A 26,256-nucleotide genomic window follows, 5' to 3' on the forward strand; every position below is an offset into this window, starting at 1 on the left:
AAGAGGATCCGCTACCATAACTCTTAGCTGCCCCACCATGCCACCCTCAATGAGTGACTTCCCCCTTTCTCTGTCCCTCAGGTTCCCCAGCTGTAAAATGAAGGCTTGGACTTGATAAACCTCAAGATAGTACATTCACCTCCCACCCTCCTGGAGCACCTTCGCATGCCCAGCGTCCTGCAACATAGAGAGGAACGGGATGGAGCTCTGGCCAGGGCATGGGAGAAGCCTGGACCTCAGCACATGAGTGGTGCGGGAAGAACACGGGCTTCCTTCCTGGTCAGGCAGAGCTAGGTGTGGCTCCCAGTCCCTCCACTCTGGCCTCAGTATACCCATCTGAAAAATAAAGCTAATGGTGCCTCTCATGTTATCATGAGATATTGTGGCATTACATGAGATACTGACTGGCAAGCTCTCAGCACAGCACCTGGCAGGTAAGAAGCCCTCACCAACATCATTAAAACCTACACAAGCAGCAAGGGGAGCACTCAGGGCTGGAAGAGGCGAGGCCCAGAGTCTGGCACCACTTCCCCAATCACTGCTGAGTGACCCCAGGCAAGTTACTTCCCAGTGCTGTCTCTCTTCTTCTTTTTTTTTTTTTTTTTTGAGACAGAGTTTCACTCTTGTTGCCCAGGCTGGAGTGCAATGACATGGTCTCGGCTCACTGCAACCTCTGCCTCCCAGGTTCAAGCAATTCTCCTGCCTCAGCCCCCAAGTAGCTGGGGTTATAGGTGCTTACCACCATGCCTGGCTAATTTTTGTATTTTTTGTAGAGACAGGGTTTCTCCTTGTTGGCCAGGCTGGCCTCGAGCTCCTGACCTCAGGTGATCTGCCTGCCTCGGCCTTCCAAAGTGCTAGGATTACAGGCATGAGCCACTGCATCTGGCCCTTCTTCTTAAACACTGAGGTCAGGGTGATCTCTAGGGACAGCCTGACACAACCAGGATGATGAGAAAATACACACCTTGGTGGTGGTATAGAAAGCCTCGATCATCTACTAGCCAATGCTTCCAGCCCCTCTCCCATCCTTTCCTTTCCTTCCAAAGACAGTGCAAGATTCCTCGCCTCGGGATGGATGGGGGAGCATTCATGAAATCAGAGATTCAAGAGGAAAAGCGGAGTTGTTTTGAGGTAAGGAGGTAGAATAGAGGAGTGAGATGCAGAGTGCAGAATGGGTCCCAAACTGGGGACACCTGTGCAACACATGGGTAGAGGTTCAGGTGAGAACACCTCAGCCACCTCTGGCTGGTCCAGGAGTGTGCCTCTCCTCCTTCAAGGAGACCACAAGCTCGCCATATGCTCAGGCTTTCTGCCCCACCCTCCAGAGGCCAGCACAGCATGGGACCCACCCGAGCTTGGGGCTAACGAGTCCAGGACTTAGATTTCCTGAAGTTCTGACCCAGCCCTCGGCTGAGAGAGCCCAGCCTGTTCTCCTGAGAGCCAGTTCTTGGACACGGCTGAGCTGCACCCCCTGGCCCGCCCTGCAATCCTGAGTGGGAATGGAGATACTTCAGTTCTGGGCCAGTAAACCACAGAGAAGGCTGGTTTCAGTTTCCCAAGTGGAGCCAAGAACATCAAGCTTTTGCTTCCGTTCCCTCCCCTCACAGGGTCCCAAGCCAGCCCAGCATCACACCATTTTCCCCACACACGCCCCACCGTTCTGGCCAGCTCTTTGGGGCTGAAACAGGCGGTGTCTCTGTCCTGCTTTCGTGGGAAGTGACTGGTTCCTGATTCTCTGGCCAGCACTCAAGTCAGCTTCTGTCTGGGAGCAGCAGCTGAGGGTGAGGACCTAGCTGAGACCACTGCCTTCTCTCCCCTTGCCCGCAATGTTTGCGCAATGATCTACTTAAACCAATGGAAAGAAAAAGGAAAAAGAGAAGATGGGATGAGGAAGGGGAAGGAAAGCCACATCCTCTACTTGCCTGGACATCAAACTCTTGCAGGAGGCCAGTGATGGTCTGTGGAAAGACAAAAAAGATTGTCAATTTCATCTGTTTTCTCTGTAAGAGAAATAATGTTGGGACATATGGGCCTTTCTATGACCTGAATCTGTACCTACGCTTCCTCCTTTGTGGGGTCTCCTTAATTCCTCACAAAGGCAGGCTTTCCTTTTCTCTTTTTTTTTTTTTTTGAGACAGAGTCTTGCTCTGTCGCCCAGGTTAGAGTACAGTGGTGTGATCGCAGCTCACTGCAAGCTCCGCCTCCCAGGGTCACGCCATTCTCCTGCCTCAGCCTCCTGAGTAGCTGGGACTACAGGCGCCCGCCACCACGCCCAGTTAATTTTTCTTTTTTTTTTGTATTTTTAGTAGAGATGGGGTTTCACCATGTTAGCCAGGATGGTCTCGATTTCCTGACCTCATGATCCACCTGCCTCGGCCTCCCAAAGTGCTGGGATTAAAGGTGTGAGCCACCATGCCCAGCCCAGACTTTCCTTTTCATCTCAAAATAGAAGTCCAGCAGAAAAGCAGACACACTAACTGGACTCCTTTCTGACAATAGCCTTGATAGATAAAAATCTGAAGGTCTAAGCTGATCACAAGCTTGAGAGATACAGAAATTTGATATCTGACTATTAACTGGTCTCCCTGGCTCCACCCATGTGCTATACTTTTAAAACTCAAACCTGACCACATCATGGTCCTCCTTACATTTTTTCCATGGCTGCTGTCATCTGGACCTGGATTAAATTTCAGTCTCTTGTGAGTAGAAGAGGCAGTGGAGACCTCTAAGCATTTCCCTCAATCTAAAAATTCTGAGTTTCAGGCTGGGTGCTGTGGCTCACGCCTGTAATCTCAGCACTTTGGGAGGCTGAGGCAGGAGGATCACCTGAGGTCGGGAGTTCGAGACCAGCTTGACCAACGTGGAGAAACCCCGTCTCTACTAAAAATACAAAATTAGCCAGACATGATGGCGCATGCCTGTAATCCCAGCTACTCGGGAGGCTAAGGCAGGAGAATTCCTTGAACCCAGGAGACAGAGGTTGCAGTGAGCCTAGATCACACCATTGCACTCCAGCCTGGGCAACAAGAATGAAACTCCGTATCAAAAAAAAAAAAAAAAAATCTGAGTTTCAGCCCAAATTCTATCTTTTACCAGAGCTGTCCATGGCAGGACAGGCCCAGGAAGACAGAGAAAAGTCCTGTGTCCCCTCTGGCCTGGTGAAAGTGTGACTCGGAGGACCAACTGGAGTCTTGGCTGGCCAACATTTCTAAGAGATGTTGCTGGCATGTTTTCCTCCTGACCCAGAGATGGAGTCCCAACACTGTGAAAACTGAGCCCCAGCCTCACCCACCACAAACCCCCAGAAGACGGCTCAGCAGAGCGAAATGCAAAAGCGATGAGGGGAACAGGATGATGGAATGGAGCTCCCATTAGATGGCAGGGATTGGAAGACTAGATGACAACACAGGCCCTTGTGCTGGGAATTCAAATAGCTCCACATCCCCTGGGCTGTGGGCAAGAACATCAGGGACTTTGGGTAAATTCAAGTGGAAGCAAACGTGGCTGGCACCTATACCATTGCCCTGTGTGTGTATATGTGCACGTGAGTGTGTACTGGTGGGAAAGAATGGGGAAAGCCATTCTGTACAACAAACACCAACCTTCAAAACGTCAGCAGAGTACAGTGGCAATCTAGATTGAGGACAGACACAAGGAAGAACTTCCCAATAGTCAAGCCTAACTCTAAATACTTTGCTGAGTCAATCTAAGGAATTGAAAGAAATTTATTTCCGTCTAAACCTTGAAAGAAAGGGTAAATATTCACTGAGAGATGCACTGGCATGTAACCCTGAATGGACAAGCTCTTAGACATGTGTTTCATACATAAAATGTTCTAAGGATTCCAGTAGGCTGCCTGAAATAAATAAAAAATGTTGTTTTAAATGCATTTACCCTTGGACCCAGCGATGCCACTTCTGAGAACTTTTTTCTAGGGCTGTAGCTGCACATGTATGTAATGACACACATGAAAGATACAAGGATGCAAATTTCTTGCAGTGCTGTCTGTAATAGCAAAAGGCTGGAAAGACACATGTGTTCATATACTGGGCACTGGGCAAATACATGTAGTGGAATACTATGTACCTAAAAAGAGAAAAGCAAGTGGATTATGGACTGATGTTGAAAAGATCTCCCAGAAATGTCAAGTGAATAAAGCAAAGTGTGGGATACTATTTTCACAGGGTTTTTTAAAAGGGAGAAATAAGAATATGGTGATATGTATTTGTTCTATCTAGAAGTTTCTGTTTGATTATTTCAGAAGACTATGTCACAGACCCAGAGTTAAGAGGACACGGATTTAGAAATTGCATAGTATACAGTAGGGGTTGGCACGCTGCAATCCGCCTCACCACATTTTAAATTTTTGTTGGAACACATTAAGTACATTCACTTATATAGTGTCTATGGCTGCTTTCTTGCTATAATGGCAAAGTTGAGCAGTTGCAACAGAGATCATGTGGTCTTCAGTGCCTAAGATATTTACTATTTGACCCTTTGCAGAAAAGGTTTGCAGACCTTAGTGTGGAATGATAAGCAAGCATCTGTAGCCTCCCCAGGCTTGGTTTCTAACTCTAGTTGTACCAGCTATCTGGATGAACTTGACCAATCCCCTTCCTGTCTAGGACCAGTTTGTTTTTATTTTTAAATCTGCAAAAGGGGAAAAGAGATGGTTGCCTCACACATTTGTAAAGAAAAGTCTATGAAATTATGAACCTAAAACAGAGCGGCCACATGTAGAGTCATAAGGAAATTAAATGAACAGTCTATTCACCAACGTCTGCTGGCCTGGGTTTGATTCCATGTCCCACACTTTGTAACTATGCAAAGAAGACAAATTAACCTCCCTAAGACCCAACTTCCTCCTCTACAAAATGAGTACAATCACAGAACCTGGGACCTGCATGAACCAAAGTTGAAATACGGTCGGCAGAGAAGCAGGCATGCAGGATGTGGTTAGCGCATGGTAATTATCACTTTTAAAAGCATTTAGTTGGCTTTAGACTAACTTCACTTTTGGACCAAAGCTTCCACATTTTTAAAAAGACATATCAGAGGCAGTTATGAGGCTAAGTGAGAATTGGGATGTAAACATGTTTTGAAGCTACGGTGTCAACTGTGCAAATGTAAAGGTTCATTCATCTTCAGAACAATCAGCCCAGGCTGGGCCCTGCCAGCCCAGCCTATAGGACAGGGGCTTCTGTTTCCAACAGGAAGAGCTCTGTTGACAGAAGAGGTTTGCCCAAAAAGATAATAATAGCAAGTGAAAAAGTGACTATGCATTGCCCATCTCCTCTATGGCAAAGTTCTAACTGCTCCCTATGAATTAGGTCACTCCATCCTCACTTAGCCCCATGAGGTAAGTCCTAATGTCACCATTTTACAGATGAAGAACTAGAATATGAAGATACTGAGAGGTTAGCAAGTGGACACCAAGCTGTAAAGTGTCACAGCTGGGATTTAAGCCCAGACAGTGCGGCCCCAGAGTATGTGGCTTTAATGAGAGCTGAGGCAGGCAGTCCCTATGGGCAACTGGGCCCCATGTTGCATGTTCTATAACCACAGAATGTTAGAGACGGGAAAGCTGAGAGAACCTCTGGTTCGATGTCTTCACTTTACAAATGAGAGCAGAAAGGCCCAGAGAAGTGGGCAAGGGGCCCAGCTCTCGATCCTATGGGACTTGAACCAGAGCCTCTCACAACTTTGCATTTCAAGGAAGCAGTGGACACATGTGTTATGTGTGTACGCATGTGTGTCTGTATGCTATGTACATGTGTGTGCAGCATGTTTGTATGCCATGTGTATGCTGTATACATGTGTATTTGTGCAGTGTTTGCATGCCCATAAGTACAAGTGTGAGCTCTGGTGTGCCTGTGTGTGTCTATGTGCACATGTGCCTGTGATGGGGTAGCCAGGAAGATCTCCACTCACCTCCCCTTTCTCCACCAAAGGCTTCACCTCAGCGAGGTCTACGTCCTGCATCTCCCGAGACATGTCCCTGCTGTCACCTGCCTGCAAGGAGACAAAGGCCAAAAGGTCAACACTTCCTGCTGAGAGGTTTCCTAAAGGAAGCAAATCCAAGACCAATGGCAAGAAGGCCAGGCCTGCGCTCTGCCCAGCAGCTTCACCTCCCTCGTGGTGCACTGCAGGGGATGAGGAGGCTCCTTGTACACACAGCCCATGGACCCAACCCAGTCTTCCCATTGGGGCCAGCGCAGTGGATTTCCTGGGAGAGGATACTGAGGCTCACAGACACTACCCTCCCAATGAAATGGATAGATCAGGCTCACAAACAGGTCCCCATACCAAGTTCAGGCCCATCCACCATACCCAGGACGCAGCTCACTGCATTCTAGAAGGGGACCTGCATTGCTGATCCCAAAGTCAGGCAGCCCCAGTGTGACAATGAAAGGGGAACACAAGCTCACACGATGCTTACCATGTATAGGCATAGTGCAAGCTTCAGCCTCACAGTTAGCCCTAACAGAAGGTTGGTGATGCAGATGCACAGACACACAGGCACACGCGTGCGCATGCACACACATACACACCCCACGGTGCAGGACTCTCGGCTGCCTGCTAAAAGGGAAGAGGGGCAGAGGAAAACCTTAAGTCAAGGAGTTTGGCAGGCATTTGAACGCACAGTACAATTTTGTAAGAAAAAGGACCTCCAAGGCAGAAAGCACTTCCTGGATCAAAGCAGGGGATGGACCAGAGGGGTTACCTGTGCTCTAACACAGGGCAGGTGCAGAAGTGTGGGCTGCAAAACCAGACTGAAGCACAGCCCAGGAAGACTCGGAATGCTGCCACTGACTCCTTGGGGTGCAAGGCTTGGGCAGGTGGTGCTATCTATTAAGCATGCCTCCAAGAGCTGAATCTAGAAACCAGAGGTATAAGCATGTATTCTTCTAGATCAGTAGTCAAGTTAGAAAAACTAAATGCCCATCAATCCCTGGGGTGAAGCATAAAAAATGCAGAATAAGGTCAAGTCTTACAGACAGCAGCAGAGGACCGGGGGAGAAGGAGTAAGTGACAAGAGGGAAGAGCCCAGGCCACCCACCCAGTTCACAGATCCAGACTTTCTGAATGGAAAACGCCTGACCAAAGCCCTCACACAGCCAGCTTCAGAGTGGGAACCTGGGCCCTGCACTGCCCAAGGACCCTCGGATGCAATGGTCAAGGGAATGCAAGCCTCTGAAATTCCTCTCTAGGGCTCCTCTGAAGACCCAGGAACTCCCAAGAACCTGGTGAAACACCTCTTAGAGGTCAGCCGGCAAGTGCGGGCCACCCCGAATCCACCCCGGATCCATCCCTTGTGCCAACACGTGGCATTCCGTGGGCAGATCCCGCTCTCCACTGGGGTGCTCTGGTCTGGGGCCCCAGCATGATTTTCCCCAGTAGATAACCAGCCCCACAAGAATGGCTTTATACAGACTTTGGAGTCTGTGCTCCAGAACATTCTGAAAACAAAGTCGGTTTTATATTTGTGAGCATTCCTGGGCAGCTGCCAGCTTGGAGGCAGGAGGCATGAAAGGCCCGGGTCTGTTAGCCTTGCTAATTCAGCAGGTTCGTGGTCCCAAGACCCTGGCCTGTGGGACACCTCGCCTACATGGCCTAGGGAGCCTTCCAGAAACCCAGGGCCCTGCCAACGCCACCCCTCATTCTGGGAGTGAAAGGACTTCTCATTTCACAGGAGCTTCTTAGCATACCCTGCTCAGCAAAGCATGCCAGGGTGAAGTCAGGGGGCTCTCACTGTCCCACCAGGTGGGTTCAAGCAGTCCTATCTGTGAGCTTCATCAAGCAGGTAGCTTGTTCTTTTCTCTACCTCTAGCTCCCAGCACGAGAGACTCTCCTAGGCAGAAAGTCAGGCTGCAACTCCCTCTCTGAATAAATGAGCAATGTAGCTCAACAGCATGCTTTCAGTAAAATTCACTTTTAAATCATTGCTAAACCCCAAGAGTGCAATGTCTGGAAAACAAATTCTACATTTAAAAGGACTCGAGAAATGCTGTGGTTCAGCCCAGTTTGGTCAGTTCTCTTTGGCTTCCAGAAACCGTGATCACATTAGGATATAGTGTCAGTCTCCACCAGCTCTCTCCTTCTCCAGAACAGAAAAGACAGAAATGTCCACCTTCCCCGTTTCCTCTATCTGGTGAAACCTCTTTACCCTACCCGGCACCTTTTTTATTCCTACAGCTTAGCTTCCCAGACCACATGAGGCAATGGGTTAAAAAATCGCTGTGTCTCCTAGAAATATCAAGTTCTTGAGCATCTGCTTTTGGGAGCTGGTGGGGCCTTCTCTGACCCAGCCCCCTCACTGCTAAAGGCCTTTGGGAAGTCTAGAGATAAAACTGCTGAGGATGATCACGGGGTATATCTAAACTAGGGGGGATTTTCTCTCCCAGGGGACATCTGGCAATGTCTAGTGACATTATTTATTGTCCCCCAAATGATTCCATTGATTTTGAACCATTTAGGAAGTGTCCTAGACTCTGAAGTCTGCCGGGAGACTGGATAAAGCTTTGCACTAGTCTGGGGGGACTGTGGGGGCTGCAGGCCTCAGGGTAGCCTGCATGTTGGTCGCGTCCTGCAATACTAAGGCCGCATGAACCAAGGACTGCAGAAGGTGCTCTCTGCGGGTTGACTCAGCCAGCTGCTGGCGGTCCACCATCTGGCCAGCCTGCAGGGCAGGAGGAGAGCGGCTCCCTCACCTCAGTTCTCCCGAGTTGGGCCCATCAAGCAGTCCTTACCTTGTCCCTGATGCCTCAACCAAAAAACTTTTCAAACTTTTTTTGCAGGAGCTTTTATCCAAAGGAAATCATGTAAGGAAGTTCAACATACAAAAATGTTAAAAAATAAAAATTTTAAAAATTAAAAAGCCAAGGTGCTTCGGCTCAAGCCAGGGAAAGGGGCCTGAACCCCACTCCACCCCAGGACTTGGCTCCCTACAATCTGCCCACTCCCAGCCCCCACACCACCAGGCTGGCCCTCAAAGAACATCTGAGTTCTCAGAAGCAGGATGGAAAACTCAGGATTTATTCAGAGGTTTCTTCCCACTAGGTTCTATGTGCCCAACACAGAGCTCAGAACAAAAATAACACCAGCTATGGTGATGAGACTGGCTATGGGACTCATCTGGGGATCATGAGCAAACAGACCCAGTTCCTGCCCCCACGGAGCTCACAGTTCCGAGGGGACAGGCGCTCCCTTGGGCTCACTCATCAGGCTGCATCTGGGCTGTGTCCACTGTCCTGTCTGTCCCCCTGGAGGGCAGAGCGGATGCTGTCTGGACAGCATCCAGGACAGCATCTGTGCCTCCTGGACAGAGATCCTCAGCTCAGCACTGCTGACATTTGGGCCCCGCAAGCAGCCTCTGCCTTAGGGGCTGCCCTGAGCACGGGAGGAGGCTCAGCAGCATCCCTGGCCTCTGCCCACCACATGCCCACAGCATACACCCCACGCTGTGACCAGCAAAAGAATCTGCAAACGTTGCCAAATGTCCCCTGGTGCGACATCCACCCTCCTCTGGAACAGCTGATTTTAGTAATTCCTAGTAGGTAACAGTATCCAGAAAATGTCAGTTGGATGCATTCTTATTTAATCTAGTGCACGCGTGCACACACACACACACACATACACTCTCTCTCAAATGCACTCACACATTCCCTCACACTGACACACTTGCAAACTTTCATTCTCACAGACATTCTCACATTCACACTTACACTCACACATACATACATTCTCACAAACACACTCATTCTCACACACTCACACTTTCTTACACACTGATACATTCTCACTTTCATGGACTCTCACATCCACAGTCATTTATACTCACACGCGCACGTGCACTCCCCACCACCTTCATTCACAGAGGAGGGGGCTGGGCCCAAGCGGCTGCCAGCTGTCCTGAGCTCACCCTGCTGGCTGCAGCACAGGGGCTGGAGTGGAGTCAGATCCAATGTTCACACTCTTCCTTCACTCCACTCTCCCCAAAACACTTTTTCTGGGATTCAAAGTCACCACCCGAGAATCATGGAAGGACCCAGTTCTGGCAGAAGCTGCTGTCTTCTGGTGTCTGTGACCTCCTTCTGCCAGCAGGAAATGGCAGGTGATACGTGACCTGGTTTGGCAGCTCGAGCTGGTGCTTCCACTCCTGCTCCCTCCTCCCGGGCACCTGAGGCCCTCATGGCTTAGCAGGTGTGGCAGGTGGAGCCTGTCCCTGGGCTTGAGGTCCTTGCTGGACTCCAGCTCCTGCCCTCCCTCTGCCTCATGCAAAGTCCTAATCACAGAATGTTGGGACCCACTAGAAAGCATCAAAGAGGTCCTCCAGCAGGTAGGGTGGCAAGGCAGGGCCACACACAGCATGGCGGGGGAACCAGGGCTGACTCCTAGCCCACCTGCCCCACCTTTGGAGTGGCTTGGGACTGACAAACCGTGTCTCCATCTCCAAGGCCATCTTTGCTCCCCAAGAAGCACAGAAGAAACCCCTCCAGCAGGTCTCCTTCAGCTAAAACCCAGCTTAGCACCAAAAACAGGGCTCCAGGTCACAGCACCAGCTGCCAGCCTGTATCTTCACTTCTTTTCCCATCCACCTGCCTGGGAGGAATTCCGAGAAGACCAATGCCAGAGAAGTGAAAGGTAGCCAGGAGCTGGGGGAAGGCTTGCAGGCCATGGTGTCACCATTTATTAGCTCTGTGATCCTGCATAATTTATTGAATCTCTTTTTAAAAATGTATTATTCATCTTGTTTTTTAGAGAGACAGGGTCTTGCTATGTTGCCCAGACTGGTCTCAAACTCCTGGTTCAAGTGATCCTCCTACTCCGGCCTCCTGAGTAGCTGAGATTACAGGCATATGCCACCATGCCTGGCTATCTAACCTCTTTGCCTCAGTTTGCTTGTCTGTCAATGGGCATGCTAACTCCTGCTCCCAATGATCAGCAGTGGGGCTTAAATTCAAGAATGGCATGGAGAACCTGGCAAACAGTTGCTTAATTCATCAGCATACTTTCCTTTCAGGGTTGCCTTGGAGATGCCAGGACATCTGTGAGGATGTGGCCTGGGTTTCAGTCCTAGAGTCCCAGCGAGGAGAGGGACACATGGAAAATGCTCAGCAAATGCCACCAAGGTTTCTGATTATCAGGCCCAGTGCGTCACCACTGGGGCCCTTCTCTCCACCAGCACTGTCTGTCAATGAGTAACGAGGGCCCAAGAGGGGCTACACAAATACCCTTCCAGTCCAGCAGACCCAGGAGAGTCAGAGGAGAGCTGGATCACAGGTTCCAGGCAAAGCCAAGGCCAGGATCTGCCCGAGGAAGAAAAGAACGTGACCCGTGACCCTGGGGCCTGGGAGGGCAGTGGGCAGAGGCATCTTCGGTAATCCGACACCACTTGAGAACTGTTCAACAGCCCCTGGGGGACTGAGGGGGACACACAGAGCCTGTGATTCCCAAAAACCTCAGTGGGGCAGCAGGAACGCTGGCCTAGGAATCAGGGCATGGGGACCCTGCCACTTTCCTATTCCGTGACTCTGAGCAAGTCACTTCCTCTCTGGGCCTTGGTTTCTCCATCTGTAAAGTAGGCACAGTGTACGTCTATGGAGATCACGCTGTCCACAACAAACTTACAGGCAAATGGAAACCCAGGCAGGAAGGTGCTTCGCCAAGACAAAAGGGCCACAGGGTCTTACCAAGGCCCTGCCGGGCTCAGCTCTGGCCAGATGAGCCCCGCACCTTGGACCAAGGCCCCCACTTCTGCCAGCCTCAGACTCCTGTCTGTTAAGACTAGTGCCTTGCTCCAGCTCTGCCACCCATCTGCACACCCTCTTGAGCAAACTCTCCTGGGCACCCCAACAACTCCCACAGGGTGGGGCTGAAGGGGTATCCAGCAGAGAAACATCCATGATCTGTTCTAGAAGTTCCAGGTTCTACCCACCAGGAAGAGCAGCCACAGGAAGGCAACAATGTAACCCTACACAGACACACCACAAAAACAGCACCAGGAACAGTATCTGTGGCACTAACTGGACTCTAAACCCGGTACTTCCTTTAAGCCTCACAGAAACCCTAGGAGGGAGGTGCCAGCATGTCACCATTTAACAGATGGGGAAACTGAGGCATCAAGAGGTTAAGATGTGTGCCCCAGGTCAGCAAGCATCAAGCTGGCTGCTTTAAGGTTAAAGTAACCTTAAAGGGAATGTTGACAATGATCTCACATTGCCCTAAATATATCCACAGTCCTCACCACCACCCGTGGCCCAGATACAACGTTGTAAGGTGGGCTGCACGTGACCGTGAGGCTTTCAGCGTGTGGAGGTCAGCTGGAACAGTCACATGCCTCTCCTCCACCCTGCAGTCACCACTGAGCCATCATGAGCAGGACTGAGCTTTTGGCAAAACCAGCGTCTTGAACTTTTCTCCCTTCACAACACCCAGAAGGTTCTCTGTTTTCAGCTCCCCCATAGTACCTTCCTAAGATGGCCAACTCAATGCTTTGGAAAAGCGTTCACTCAGCACACTGTTTCACTTGCTCCTCAAGGAGGTTGCCCCGGGAGAGGCTGGGTATTATACCCAGTTCACAAATGGGTAACCTGAGGCTCAAAAACAAACACAAAGGCCCACTTGACTTCCAAAGGCCACATGTCTAGATTCCTCCCTACTGAGGAAAAGGTGAAAAACTCACTGGTTTGTTGTGGGTGCAGGTGTGGCACTCACTACCTCGGGGGAGGGCGGACAACAGTCCCCTGGAGGCCTTCAGTGAAGCAGATAAAGGGAGAGCAGGCGGATTGCTGACAAGGGTAGCATCGATTGTCACCAACAGCAACTGGCCCAGATTCCACCCTCCGTAACATGCCTGGTTTTAAGGCCACATGAAAGCCAGTGTTCTCTCCAGCACACTGTGCTCTTTATAGAACAGATTTTTAAAAGGAGGGAAAAAATCAACGTGTGCTGTGGCTGTTTGCTGTAGCAACTTCCCCAGAAAATTGCCGAGAACAGCACCATTTCTGCCTGAACCTCAAGGAAAACCACCTTGAGATACGCCCTGGATAGCCCTGCCTTACTGTGGATACAATCCTTTGTCATTTCTTCGCCAAAAGAGATTTTTGAAGTCAAACTACAAAGCAGTTCATGGGCTCTCTTGGTGTTTTCTGGCCCTTTTGAAACTCAAGGCCCTGGGGAGGGTGAGGAAGTTGGCAGTCTTCACGCACTGTCTTTCTTAACTAATCAACTCAGCAAACAATATGGGTGGATTCACTGGACCTTCAAGAAAGTTCCCTAGTTTAGAGGTTAGGGAAATGTATCAGAGCAATCAGAATCAAGGAAACAGTACAAATGTCACACAGAGAACAAAACCACACTAGGAACTCCTCGAGGGCCCCTGTACTTTGCAGTGGAGCCTGAAACCCAGGAGGCATCAGTGATGTTTGATATTCAAGGAATGAAAAAGGGATCACTAAGAAGGTGAACCCCACTGTCTCCCTCTCAAACATGCCAAAGCCGCATTCACTCCCTGGGTGTGGGTCCAGAGGGGCTGGAGCTGAAACTGAACTGCTGTGTGTTCAACTTGAGCACAGCACCACGGAGGTCAGCAAGAGTGTCCCAAACACAACAGCAGGAAGAGGGAGGTGTCAGGAATCTCGTCAGGGCCCACCTCTTTTCTGCAATACAACCGAGATCTTCCTGGAGATTCTCAGTGGAGTTTTGGCAGTACGAGTAATTTGTTTGGCAGACAGAAGACGACCGTCTGAGGGGACAAGGTGAATAACTGGAAGTCCAAAGGAGGACACTGGTCTCCTTAGAGGATTATTTTGTGAAATTGCAAGACAGGCATGAGCTGCGCTGGATGGTCTGAGATAATTTGTGGAAATCACACAAACGGAGCCAGTGTTAGCAGAGGACGAGGAAATGGCTTCCTCAAAAGAACCCTTTGTCCCGAGATGGGATGCTAGCCACGCTAACAGGATCCTTCCCCAGAATGGTCTTGCAGTTTCCACCCTCTGGAATGGGCCTCCGATCTTGTCTATGCAAGATGGTCCAAGTTACTTCCTTAATCAGTGGAGATGTCCTTTCCACCACCACTAACACAACACCTACTAAGGACAGGCTCTCAGGTTTCATGGGAGACATGGACAGGTCCCAGGAAGGACCCAACCCAGCCTCCCCTCCAGCAGAGGACAGCCAAGGAGGCCTTTCTGGAGAAAGGAGGAGAGTTCCATGATTAAAAAGGAGGAAGGAGAGGTGGTAAGCATTCCCAGCTGAGAGAGGCCATAGACCCACCTCTTAAATGGCCCCCTCACATCCATATTTGAAGAGGGTTACTTGGAATCTTCTTAGGTTCCGTGGGGGTGGGGCAGAGGGTGAAGGCAGGAGAACAGGGTGGACACCTGGGCCCCCACCCACCTCTCTTCAAACAGAACTCTATGCAGATTTAAAATGTATAGCTGCAGAAAGTCTCCCCACAGATTTAAAGAAAGGAAAGATTAAACTGCTGGGGAGGGCACTCAAGGCCCCCAGACTGTTAAGGAGCCTCACTTTCTACCAGCTCAGTTGCAAGAAGACCCGCTGGACTCAAAAGGTCAGAGATGGAGCCCAGGCAGGTAGGGCATAGGCAGGTCTGCAAACAATGTTAGGTGGGAAAGTCAAAGATCTGGGTCAAAGAGACCTGCTTATGGCCCCGATTGTGTAATCCATTCCCATTCTGTAGTGCTGGGGCTACGCCCCACCCGAGGGAGCCCAGGTTTCTTTTCACATGGCCCCCACCCCGAGAACACGGCTCCAGGTTGGCACCTACTCATGGCCCTCTACCTCTGCAGCCGCCTTCCTGTGGGGCCTCAGTGTCCCCAGCCCTTCTGCCTACCTGCCTGGGCTAAGTTCTCAGCCAAGACCGCTATCTAGCCTGCCTCTATCTCCAAGTTGAAAGATAAAAAGCAAGTGGACACGCAGTACTTCCATCACACAGCCATCAAGAGAGGCAGGAACAACAGCCTGGGGTGGATCCAGGAAACAAGCTCATTCTCAAAAGGTGGGCTCAGAGGGTGTGGGTGGCCTCCAAGTGCAATGTTGGAAGGTGGAAAGGGCTCAGGAGGCTCACCTTGGGCAGAACCCCACTCACTGGACTCTGGACAGAAGAGTCACCAGCCTGAGCCTCAATTTTCTGACCTGAGAGGTGGGAAGAATGTCTTCTACCTCAGTTAGCTGATGTGATGCATTGAACCTCCAAGGCACTATAGCAAACAAGAGCTATTTACTGAGCACTCACTAATTCCCTGGCACTGTGGACACAGGGTGGCCTGAAGGTACAGCGGCATGTATGACTACACCTTCCTTCTTCTCTCCCCTGTCATTCCAGAGCAGAGGTTCTCAACTCTGTCTGCCTGCAGGATACCCCATTCCCAACCCAGCCAAAGGAGCTTTGAAACAGTAGCATATCCCCTGATGGAGAGAGAATCGCAGGAGACTGGGCCTGGAAATGTGCATTTCAGACAAGATTTTCATGACACTATTATGCAACCTACATAAGCTTAGCAAAAAGCAATACCTAGGTCAAGCATTTGCAGGCACTTTCACAGCCTTGGGTAGGTTTAGGACAAAGGGTCCCAGACTCTGCTTGCCAAGAAGATGCCTTGAGAATGTCTTCTGTGGGTGCTACTGACGGCAAACACCTACACGCTGTTTTCCACATGCTGAGTGCTGTTCTCAGGTTACACAGATTAATAGTTACACATTCTGATGGCATCATGTCTGTTACTCTCATTTTACAGAAAAGCAAACTGAGGCATGGAGCTCCTGATTGCCTTTTCATTTGAGCCTGATTTCTTCAGGCGCCCCAACATGTTGTCATGGAAAAAAAACAAAGGCTCTGAAGTCCAACTGTCTGGGTTCAAAGTCTGGCTCTCCCACCTGAGCCATATGGCTACAGGCAAATCCTGAAACTCTCCTGGCCTCAGTTGCCTCATCCATTCAATGGAGCAATACGATCCAGGCAACGTTCTTGCGAGGATGAAGGCAGATGGAGGGAGACAGTGGCTGCTCTGGAGGGAGAGAGATGTCGTGTCCCTCCCTGGCCTTCCTTCCAGGCTGAGTCAAACCTGAACCCTGCTTGAGTCTTAGATGCTGAGTCATCACGCTTTCTCTCCCAGGACAAGGCCTCTGAGTCACGTCTGGAATGGGATTCTCTGGGGTTGGGTCCCAAGGAAGAACTGCAGCTTTGGGCCACCCGAAAAACACAATGCTATCTTTCTTTCAGGTCCATGAGGAGGCAAGTTCAGGCCAGCGGATTTCAACGTACTCCAGGGGGGCCCTCAGCTCAGTTGAGATCTGTCTTCTGTCATGGGGGTGGGGGGGCAGCCCCATTCAGTCAAAGGCCAACTCAGGGGGCTACAGCCTCTAAGCCCCTGCTCTTCAGGCTGGCTTTGCTAATCTCTCAAGAACACCTGATTTACACTTAAAAAAAAATCATTCCGCTCTGCCCCTTTGGCCTCAAAAGTTTCCTCACCAGAAATTCAGTGAAGATGCAATTTCCTTTCGCCCCTCCATAGCAGGCAGGCAAAATCCTGCCAGGAACCCTTTCCACTGCCTTCAGTCCCACCCAGGAGCCTCTCAGAAAGCTGAGCTCCAGCTCAGTTTGGCCTGGGCACATCCCTCCCCATCCCTGTGCCTCATTTTCCATCTGTAAAATGGAAAGAAGTTAGACTAGGTAGGTCTTGTGTGAGTTTTTTATTCCATTCCAAATGATCAAACTTTGTTGCTCCAAAAGAACTTCCTCACAAGAGACCCAAACAGACACTCCAGGATCCCTCAAAAGCAAAACCCAACACCTCCACCCATGCACAGTCTATTACCTCGCCCGAAACTCAACCTGCTGGTTCACAGGAGAACGGGGCAGAAGGCCCAGAGCCATCCACTTCATCCCATGTGCATATTTCAACTCCTCCCACCTGCCAGGCGCTGGGCCAGGGGCCAGGTTACAGGGCAGGGCAGGCAAATCCTCCTCCTTGCCCAGATGCAGTGGGAGACACGGTCCCACAAAGCTAAGAAGTCACAGGTCAGGGGAACACCCAGTTTTCCATCCACACCAAAACCCTCTCTCTCCCTTACACCTTCCTTCATCCCCGACACTGTGCCACCCCAGCCTGGGGCTGGCTCTGCCGCCACACACACCACACAGAACCGGTCTGCGTCTCCAGCCGTGTGTCTTCCCCACCAGAAGGCAGCCCTTCCAAGACAGGCGCTGGGGTTTGCCCCCTCTGTACCTTGCTTATTTCAATCACATTTGTGAAACTCAATAAGGACGCCAGAATTTCTCAACAGGAAGAGTCTAGACTGAAAAATTCGCCTTGAAACTGCATTTCTGCAGCAAGAACAGGGGGTTTGTATTTAGATATGTTAATTTGAGGCAGCTTAGGAGAAGGTCCCGTGCAGCTGATGGGTATTATAAGGATGTCTGCCGCCCTCCTGCCTGGCCACTGGCTGACTTCTGAATCTTAGATATTTCCCAGTAGCTTAAAGAAACCAAACAAACTGAAGTGCCCCCAGCGTCCGTGAGGAAGGGGTGTTCTTGGATGGGCATAAGATAACCAAGGGCCCTGCCTCCCCCACCCACTGCCAGGCATCTCCCACTTCCAAGCCACAGAGGCGTGCTGTTCAGGACCCCCAGGGACAGCAGGGACAACAGGCGGGGGACATGGGGGAGGGGTGGGTAAGGAACCGACCCACTAAATCCCAGCTCCAGCTACTAATTTGACAGAGGCGTGACAGCGTGTTTCCCCCAGAACCAGCCGCATTCCCCAAGCCCAGCCCGAAATCACCTCCCGAGGCTGAATCAGAGACCGCGGCGGATCCCCCAGGAACGTCGAAGTAATTCCAGCTGTTTTCCCCCGTGGAGGGCAGGAGCGGCCAGCACCGGAGGCAGGGGAGGGGAGGAAAGCGGGGGAGGGTGGGCGGAGGCGAAAATGACGCCACTCCTAGCTCCAGCCAGCTCAAGGGGCCGCCAAATGTCCGCGAGACCCCTCTCGCCCAGGCCACTTCTCCCACGCCGCCGATGCGCCAATCCCGGGTTCCTCCGGGGGCGCACCCTGCCCAGTGGCGCTCGCAGACACTTGCTCCGGCTTGCGTGTTGCACTGTGACACACCCTGGACCCTCCCCCCACCACACACGCTTACACTCACACTCACATGCACACCGCCCTGTGTGTGCTACGGGACTGAAGCGCCACCAGCCTCTCGGATCCACACCCGTTCCCGACCCAGTCTGCAAGCCAGACACACCCACGCCCCCCTCTCCAGCCTCCTTGCCAGCGCCACTCACCTCTACCAACCCCTCATCTACACACTCGCGCGCAATCTCTCCGTTCCCAGACACAGACACACACACACACATACACACACACACACTCACCTAGTCCCTTCTGCACCCACGTCCAGCGCGCACCCCTGCCAGCGGCGCCAGCTGGGATTCGGAGACGACGCCAGGAAACGCTATCCTGGTATTTTTTCGGACCGTCTCATCGCCCCCTTCCCGACCTCCAGAACCCCAATCCCCAGCTAGGGGGGAGATGAATGGGACCCTGTCTTTTTTTCCTCCCTTTCCGTAATCGAACCCCCCACTTCAGCGGTGTCTGCACCCAAAGCCCCCTCGCGCCCGCGCCCCGGGGTGACCGCGCACTTGCAGCTCCGGGGCGCTTACTCCTGGAGTCCGCGGGGCTACAAAGGGCGGTCCTGGCGCTCCAGCGGCACCGCACGGGCGGCCCCTTTCTGCTCCGCGTCGCGCCTGGGAGAAGAGGGCGCGGGCTTACCTAACGCGAGGGAGAAAGGAAAGGACGGTGCCGAGGCTGGCGGCCCAGCGCCCCGCGGAAGCCGAGGGCGGATGGTGAACCGACGAGCTTCAGCACCAGCTGGGAGCCAGGCGAGGTTTGTTTACGTCCGGGCGGAGGGCGACTTTATAGGCGCCGCGGCCCCGCCCCCGCGCCTCGCCCCTCCCAGACCCTCGCAGTCCCAGCACGCAGCCGGGACACACCCCTTCCCCGCTCCCTGCTCCCTCCTCCCGGGCGCGCCGGGCTGGGCTGGGCTCGGGCAGCGCGCGGCGGGCGCCCACTGGAGCCGCCGCCTGTTGCGCAAGCAGTCGTAGGGGCGCGGCCGGGAGGGGCATCGGGGCCCGGGTTGTGGGTCGGCTCTGCAGTCCCCTCCGAGTCCAGGGCCTCGGCCTGTGCAGCGGGCGCGTGTGCCCTGCCCGGAGGAGGCGTTTGTGTGCTCGTGCGTGTTCATGTGCGCGCTCGTGCGTGTGCATGTGGACTTCCTTGTGTCTCCGTATGGGCGGAGGCCCCCCATCTCTGCCTCAGAGTTTCTTCTAAGAGTCTCGTTGCGCCACGCCCTGAGCGACTCCCTTCACTTCCTGTAGGTCTCACCAGCTCGGCTCTCCAGCCGGATTCAGCTGCCTGCCCAGCAGCCGCCTTCGCTTTCGCCCGACAGGCTCCCTCCGATTCTCAGCCTTCCTTGTCGCCAAAGCTCTCGCTGAAATCCTCGCTCCCGTTTAATCTCGTCCATCTTGCCCACCGCCGCCCAGCGCTTACCCTTCCCCTCATCTTCCCAGTTCTAAGCACACTCACTGGACCTTGCCCACTGGGCTCTTCTCTCCTGCCCCACAAGCCCAGATGAGAGGATTCTCACCCCTTCCTATTCTGATTTCCTGAACTTTCATGACTCACCCTTTCCAACCTTAGCACTGTCCTGCTCTGCTGCTCTGTGCGTAACTATTGGCCTGCATGTTCCCATCTGGCCAAAGAAACCAGCAATTCTCACCCCCTACTGCATATGAGAAGTCCCAGAGGAGCCGCCAAATTAAAAAATAAATAGATAGATAATAAAAAGAGAGAGACGGACTCCAGAACAGTTTAATCAGAATCTCAGGGGGCGCAAACCAACTGGGCACTGGGGTTTTTACAAAGCTACCCAGGCGGCTCCTGACGTGCAGCCAGGTTGAGAAGCACTGCATGGAGGAACATGATTTTATGAATAAAGGAAGTCTGACTCACAGCTGGCACCGTCATTGTCCTCAGGCCACCTGCCCAGCGTTGAATTTGCCACTGAGCCCAGGACCAGACCCAGGGCAAGCTCAGGTGACCCTCCCTGCGCCTCCACAGACACACGCGCGCACACGCACAACACTTCCTGCTGAATTGTAAACCTCTTTTGTGTGCCAACCCATGCTGTCCCCAAGGCAGGGGCCATGGCTTTCCCCTCTGTATCCCCTCTGATTATTAGGGCCAGTTTTGGAGAAGGGTTTTCTGGAACAAAAGAAATATGGAGAGGGGCAAACAGCACCTCTAGGACCCAGGACATCTGTGTTTCAGGCCTGTCTTTGGCACTATCGATCACAAATCAACAAATCTGGGCTTCAGAATTCTCACTGGCAAAGGGAGAGGATTAGATTCAATGATCTTTCAGAACCTACCTAGTGCTAAAGCTCTGTTATTCTATTACAAATGACCAGTGTGAAGAACAGAGTTCCAGTGTCATGGGTTTTGCTGCTAGAAGAGTTTGGCTAAACTACAAAGTTTGGCTACATTCAAGAATGCCTTGAATGTAGGAGCACATTCCCCCACCCTAGAAAATTTAACATCTAGAATTAATGAGTGAATGAATGACCACTGGGCAGTCTTCCATTCTTTATGGATTTGATCTAGTTCAACTGCAGCATTCCCAGTGAGGGAAAATTTTTCTTATTTCAAGTAAAATGTTGTGTCCAGGTAGAGTGGCTTACACCTGTAATCCCAGCACTTTGGGAGGCCAATGCAGAAGCCTCTCTTGAGTCCAGGAGTTTGAGACCAGCCTTCACAACATAGTGATGTCCCATCTCTACAAAAAAGATGAAAGCTAGCCAGGCCTGGTGGCAAGTACCTGTAGTCCCAGCTACTTCAGGGGCAGAGGTGGGAGGATTGCTTGAGCCCAGGAGTTCCAGAAAAGTCTGAGCAACATAATGAGACATCATCTCTACAAGAAAATAAAAAATCAGGTGGGCTTAGTGGCATGCAGCTGTAGTTCCAGCTACTTGGGAGGCTAAGGCAGGAGCCTTGCCTCCCTAGGCCCTGAAACTTATTTATTCTGTCATTCCACAAATGACAGAATTGAGCTGCTCTTATGAGCTGGGTCCTGTACTCCGCCACTGGGAAAGGACTGAAAAGGCAAAAACATTTTCTACAGGTGCATAGCATGGTACAGCCCCAAGACGCAGTTTCTCCATCTATACAGCGTGGTTGAGATGAACTCATTCATTCCCTAACTATATTAAGGACCTACTATGCCCAGGCACCATTCTAGACCCTGGGGACATGATCATGAACAACAACAACAACAAAAGTGCATCTCTGGGAGCCATCCTGCTGTCTAAAGACCCTCCCAGATCAAGCAGCCTGTGTGCCTTTTATCCTTTAGCCAGCTTACACATACCCATTTTCCCATAGGCTCCCCATTGCGGCGATTTATTGAGTGAGCACCTTTGGTTTTTTACCTGCTAAAGATACAAGAGTGTCAAGTTCAAAAGTGCGGAGTGTCAAGATAAGGAATGTCAAATTCAAAGGCGCAGGGAAGGCGGCCCACTTCTTCAGTAACAAATGGAACTCCTCGTGCATGGAATTAGAAGGGCATTTTGCCAGGGGAGGCCCTTGCCTGTCTCTTTGAGGAGGTCCTCAGGACAGAATGCGAAGAGCAGCACAGATTTGCAGCTTGAAACCCCGAGGAGGTTGCCTGGCAGGAGGCTGGGCTTGTGTGGGAAGCCTAACCTTCTGGAAGACCATTAGCATTGAATAGGTCAGAAGACAGAGGAAGGAGAGTGGAGTGAAGAGAAAAGAGCAGAGAGGGGAGGCAAGAATTTGAGCAATGGAACACAATTTTCCAAGTGATGGCATTCTAAAATCAGAGTCCACATCACCTTGGAGAAGGCCTGAGGAAGACACCATTTGGATTCCACACTCCCCTCCCTCAGCCCAACACAGCCAATTTTCCTTCCCTGTTGAAAAGGATGTTTTCTTCCGCTGAGCACCAGATGAAGTAGTTTTCTTAGCTAAGTGTCACGCTGCAGGAGAAAGACTGTCTTTAGTACAGGCCTGGATGCACATAAAGCATAGAGGACGCCCACCCTATACAGAGGCCCCTCACTGGGACCTGGGAGCTGCATGCACCTCCACATCCCCCACCGCAGCCAGCTGAGGTGGCAGAAGCTCACGGAGCTGAATGTGGGTGCAATTGCACTGACTGTTTACATTATTCCTCTTTCTCGCTGGTCAGCAGTAGAATCAGATTTGCTTAGTAAATGCACACGCACTGCAAATCCGTCACAGGATGAGATTGGATTTTCTGGACTAATGTCCACTGGAAATTTCTACTTAACAACAACTTAGATTTTATACTAGAATATTCTAACCAAATGTTCCAAAAATGACCATAGGAATCACCTATTCCCAACTGTCTTTCTTAAAACTCATGGGTACTCGGGGTTGGGAGAGACCAAGATGCAGCAGGGATTCATGGAGAAGAACCCAGTGGTCTGTGGCCCCCAACTCCAACTTCACCACTTACGAGCTGTAGTACCTGGGGCAAATTACTCCACCTCTCTGTGCGTGGAGGAAACGAGTGAGAGAAACCATCAGACCTTTCAATCACAATTTATGGGTCTACTGCTGCAGACCATCATCTTTTCCGTCTGTCAAAATGAAAAAGTGTCCGTAAAAGTGAGTGTCTTCCCACCTCCAGTCCTGGGCTCCCTCGGGACCCCCTCTCTCCTCCAGCATCCATCTCTCCCTTTCTTCTGGATCAAACTAATCAACAAGTAAATATTCACGGCAATCAATGACCCACCCTAAACCAATCCCCTCTTAATTCCAAGTCCCCCACTTCTGTACTGCAGCCCAATCAACAAGTAAACATTCACTGCAATCAATGACCCACCCTAACCAATCCCCTCTGATTCCCAAGTCCCCCATTCCTGTACTGCAGCCCAGTTCCTCTCACCCCTTCCTCCCTAAACTTTCCAAAACAAGCATCTGTACCCAAAGGCCCACCTCATCTCCTCTTCCTTTTACTTTGTAGTGATTATCAAGTTTTTCTTGAACCTGGTCAAATAAGTCTTCAAAACTTGTTAGGAAAAACAACAGCCTTTGTCTCCCTACTTTTCCACTTCCCTATCCCCAGAAGTCACCACTGTCTGCTCTTGGAGAATTATTTCTATCTTATCTTTGCCACTTGCAGACTCTATGCTCTTGGGCAAGTTATTTCATTTCCTTCCTCTGCCTCCTCATGAATAAAATACACATAACAATACAGGGTCATTGTGATAAATATATGTGTTAATATATGTAAAGTGCCTAGAACAGTCCCTGGCACATAGAAAGCTCTCATTAAAGTGTTCACCCTCATCCTCACTGTCATCATCACCATCATCATCATCATCATCATCATCATCTTGTCTCATCCCTCCTGGCATCTTGCACACCTGACCGTAGAGAAGTTCAGTAAATATTGGTTGAAGAACTGAGCAAATGCAGATGTTTCTCTTTGAATTCATCCCATCTTATTCGGTCTTACTGCTTGGACTCTGTTAGGAGGGAAAAGGGGATCCTCCTACCTGCTTCATGATCCCAGGTGGAGGGACCGCCATCTGGTATTTTTACTTAAGTAAAAGTAAATTATCCCAGTTATCTGCAAGCATGCCTGGCCTGTAATATCATGTTGTGAGCAATGAAAATCTAAAAAAAAAAAACCGTGAAAGGAAAACAATTCCAAATGAGGGTGAAGGGTAGGCTATGTTCAGGACGTGTAATAAATCCTTTACTTTGAACATAAATGAAGAGTTGTGCAATGTTTGGCCCTTAGAAAATCAGTTTCTCCTCACTCCTGGCTTGCATGAGTTTCCTAGGACTGTCATAACAAATCAACATAAACTGGGTGGCTTACAACAGCAGCCATGTATTCTCCCACCGTTCTGGAGGCTAGAAATAAAAACTCCAGATGTGGACAGGGACCTGCTGCCTCTGAAGTCTCAGGGAAAAAATCCTTCCTTGCCCCTTCCTGGCTCCTGGTAGTTACTGGCAGTCCCTGCTGCTCCTTAGCTTATACATGCATCACTTCAATCTCGGCCTCTGTCAGCACATTCCTTCCTCTCTCGTCTCTCTGTGACCTCTCATCTTAACTTACCTAATTATATTCTGCAAACACCCTGTTTCCAAATACGGTAATTTTTGTTTGTTTGTTTTTTTAGAGATGGAATCTTGCTATCTTACCCAGGCTGGCCTCCAACTCCTGGGCTCAAGAGATCTTGCAATCTCAGCCTCCCAAGGAGCTGATACTACAGACATGCACCACCACACCAAGCTGTTTTGAAGTTTTGCATGGACGTGAATTTTTGGAGGGAAACTGTTCAACCCCATACATGGCTAATATGGATTTAGCAAGTATTTGTTCCATATTTGCTGAGAGATGTACTCAAGGGGCTGCTCAGAGCAGCCATGACAACACTGCAGTCGTAGGATCCCACAGCAGCCCCCTTTTGTTCTCTGTCCCTCCCATGCACTTGATCACATGGCCGGTTCCACCATTGTCAGCTTGATCCATCTAAATCATAGGTTCTGCCTCATTAGGCCTTTCATTGCTCCTGTTGCCTGCCAAGTTCACCACGCCATCCGTGGTGTGGCAATAGGGATATTCCTCGGTGAGCCCAAGCTTGTGTCTGCCTCCCCACATTCTCCTCCAGCCAGTCACTCACTGCTTTTCCTGAAAATACTCATCTTCACCTACATCTCTGAACTTTTGACTAAACTGCTTTCTCCTCCTAGAGAGCCTTGCCACCCCCTTCACCTATGGTGACTTCACTCATTCACTCTTCCTGGAAACACAGCAGGGTTGATCACCACCCATTTCCGTTCCCCTTCTTCCTGCCCCTCCCTCCTTGAAGTCACGCATGTCAGGGTGACTTGCACCGTCAATGGATGATGAATGGAAGTGACCTGTGTCACTGTTGGGTGGGAACTTTTGTAACCACTGTGTGACTCAGCTGCTCTTCTGACTCTTGCCACTGTAACTAGCCAAACACCAAATGGTGGAGGCTCCATTCCCTGGGGCTTGGAGGAAGGAAACACGACGCAGAGCCTGCAACTGACCTAAAATGGACATGTAACATGGCAGTTGCTAAGGCAGGAATGTGTGTGTCCCCACTGCCCCACAGATTCACATATTGAAAGCCAACCCTCAATGTGATGGTGTTAGCAGGTGGGGCCTCTGGAAGGATATCAGGTCATGAGCGTGAAGCCCTCCTGGATGGGACCAGTGCTCTTATCAAAGAAACCCCAGAGAGATGCTTTTACCCTTCTGCCTTGTGAGATTATAGTCAAAAGATGACTGTCTATGAGGAACAGGCCCTCACCAGGCACCAGGGCCTTGATCTGGGACTTCCCAGTGTTCAGAACCATGAGAAATAAATTTCTGCTATTTATAAGCTACTCTGGTTATAATATTTTGTAACAGTAGACAGGAAAGAAAGAAAACCTGTTTCCATCTGCTGCTAAGATTATGAGGGAGGTTGTTACTGCAGCTTAACATGGCCCATCCTGACTGATCCCCATCCTCCAGGGCCCATGCAAACTGCCAGCTCCCCCAGCTAACCTCTCATTCTCCTGCAATGAAATTCTTTTTTTAAAATTCAGTACACATTTGTTGAGAATTCATATCCTACCAGGCACTGTGTGAGATACTAAGAATAAACAGATAAGCAACAAAAAAAGCATATTCCCTACCCTCATGACAGCCACATCAGACCAAAAAAATGGCATAATTATATAATTGCAACTGTTGCAAGTGAAGACTATATAACCCAAGAATCTCACCTACTCTGGAAAGTCAGGAAAAGCCCGCATGGATGAGCATGACCTTAACACCTTCAGATCTCCTGAGTATTGTGTATTTTTATTTTTATTAGTTAGAACTCTTTAATGCAGCCAGGCATGGTGGCTAACATCTATAATTCCAGCACTTTGGAAGGCCGAGGCAGGCAGGTCACTTGAGGTCAGGAGTTCGAGACCAGCCTGGCCAACATGGCAAAACCCCATCTCTACAAAAAGTACAAAACTGGCTGGGCTTGATGGCGCATGCCTGTAATCCCAGCTACTCAGGAGGGTGAAGCAGGAGAATTGCTTGAACCCAGGAGGCAGAGGTTGCAGTGAGCCAAGATTGCACCACTGCCCTCCAGCCTGGGTGACAGAGTGAGAC

At 50.6% G+C, this 26,256-nt stretch overlaps 1 protein-coding gene across 3 annotated transcripts in view; it reads right to left on the reverse strand.

Annotated features, from left to right (window-relative positions):
• Window positions 1-19,046, reverse strand: part of NDRG1 (N-myc downstream regulated 1) — a 60,385-nt gene extending 41,339 nt beyond the window's left edge. The window contains exons 1-3 of one of the 3 annotated variants that reach the window (XM_003830081.5): window positions 18,798-19,046; window positions 5,932-6,012; window positions 1,923-1,958 (exon numbers count right to left, since the gene is read on the reverse strand). In XM_003830081.5, coding sequence (XP_003830129.1) covers window positions 1,923-1,958; window positions 5,932-5,994 — 99 coding nt within the window. In that variant the 5' untranslated portion in view covers window positions 5,995-6,012; window positions 18,798-19,046. Of the gene's footprint in view, window positions 1-1,922; window positions 1,959-5,931; window positions 6,013-18,400 lie in introns of all 3 variants that reach the window. The other 2 variants (XM_003830082.6, XM_024929953.4) reach the window with 2 other exon arrangements.
• Window positions 19,047-26,256: the final 7,210 nt, after the last annotated feature.

The sequence above is a fragment of the Pan paniscus genome, chromosome 7 (genome assembly GCF_029289425.2).
Source record: "Pan paniscus chromosome 7, NHGRI_mPanPan1-v2.0_pri, whole genome shotgun sequence".
Lineage (NCBI taxonomy): Eukaryota > Metazoa > Chordata > Mammalia > Primates > Hominidae > Pan > Pan paniscus.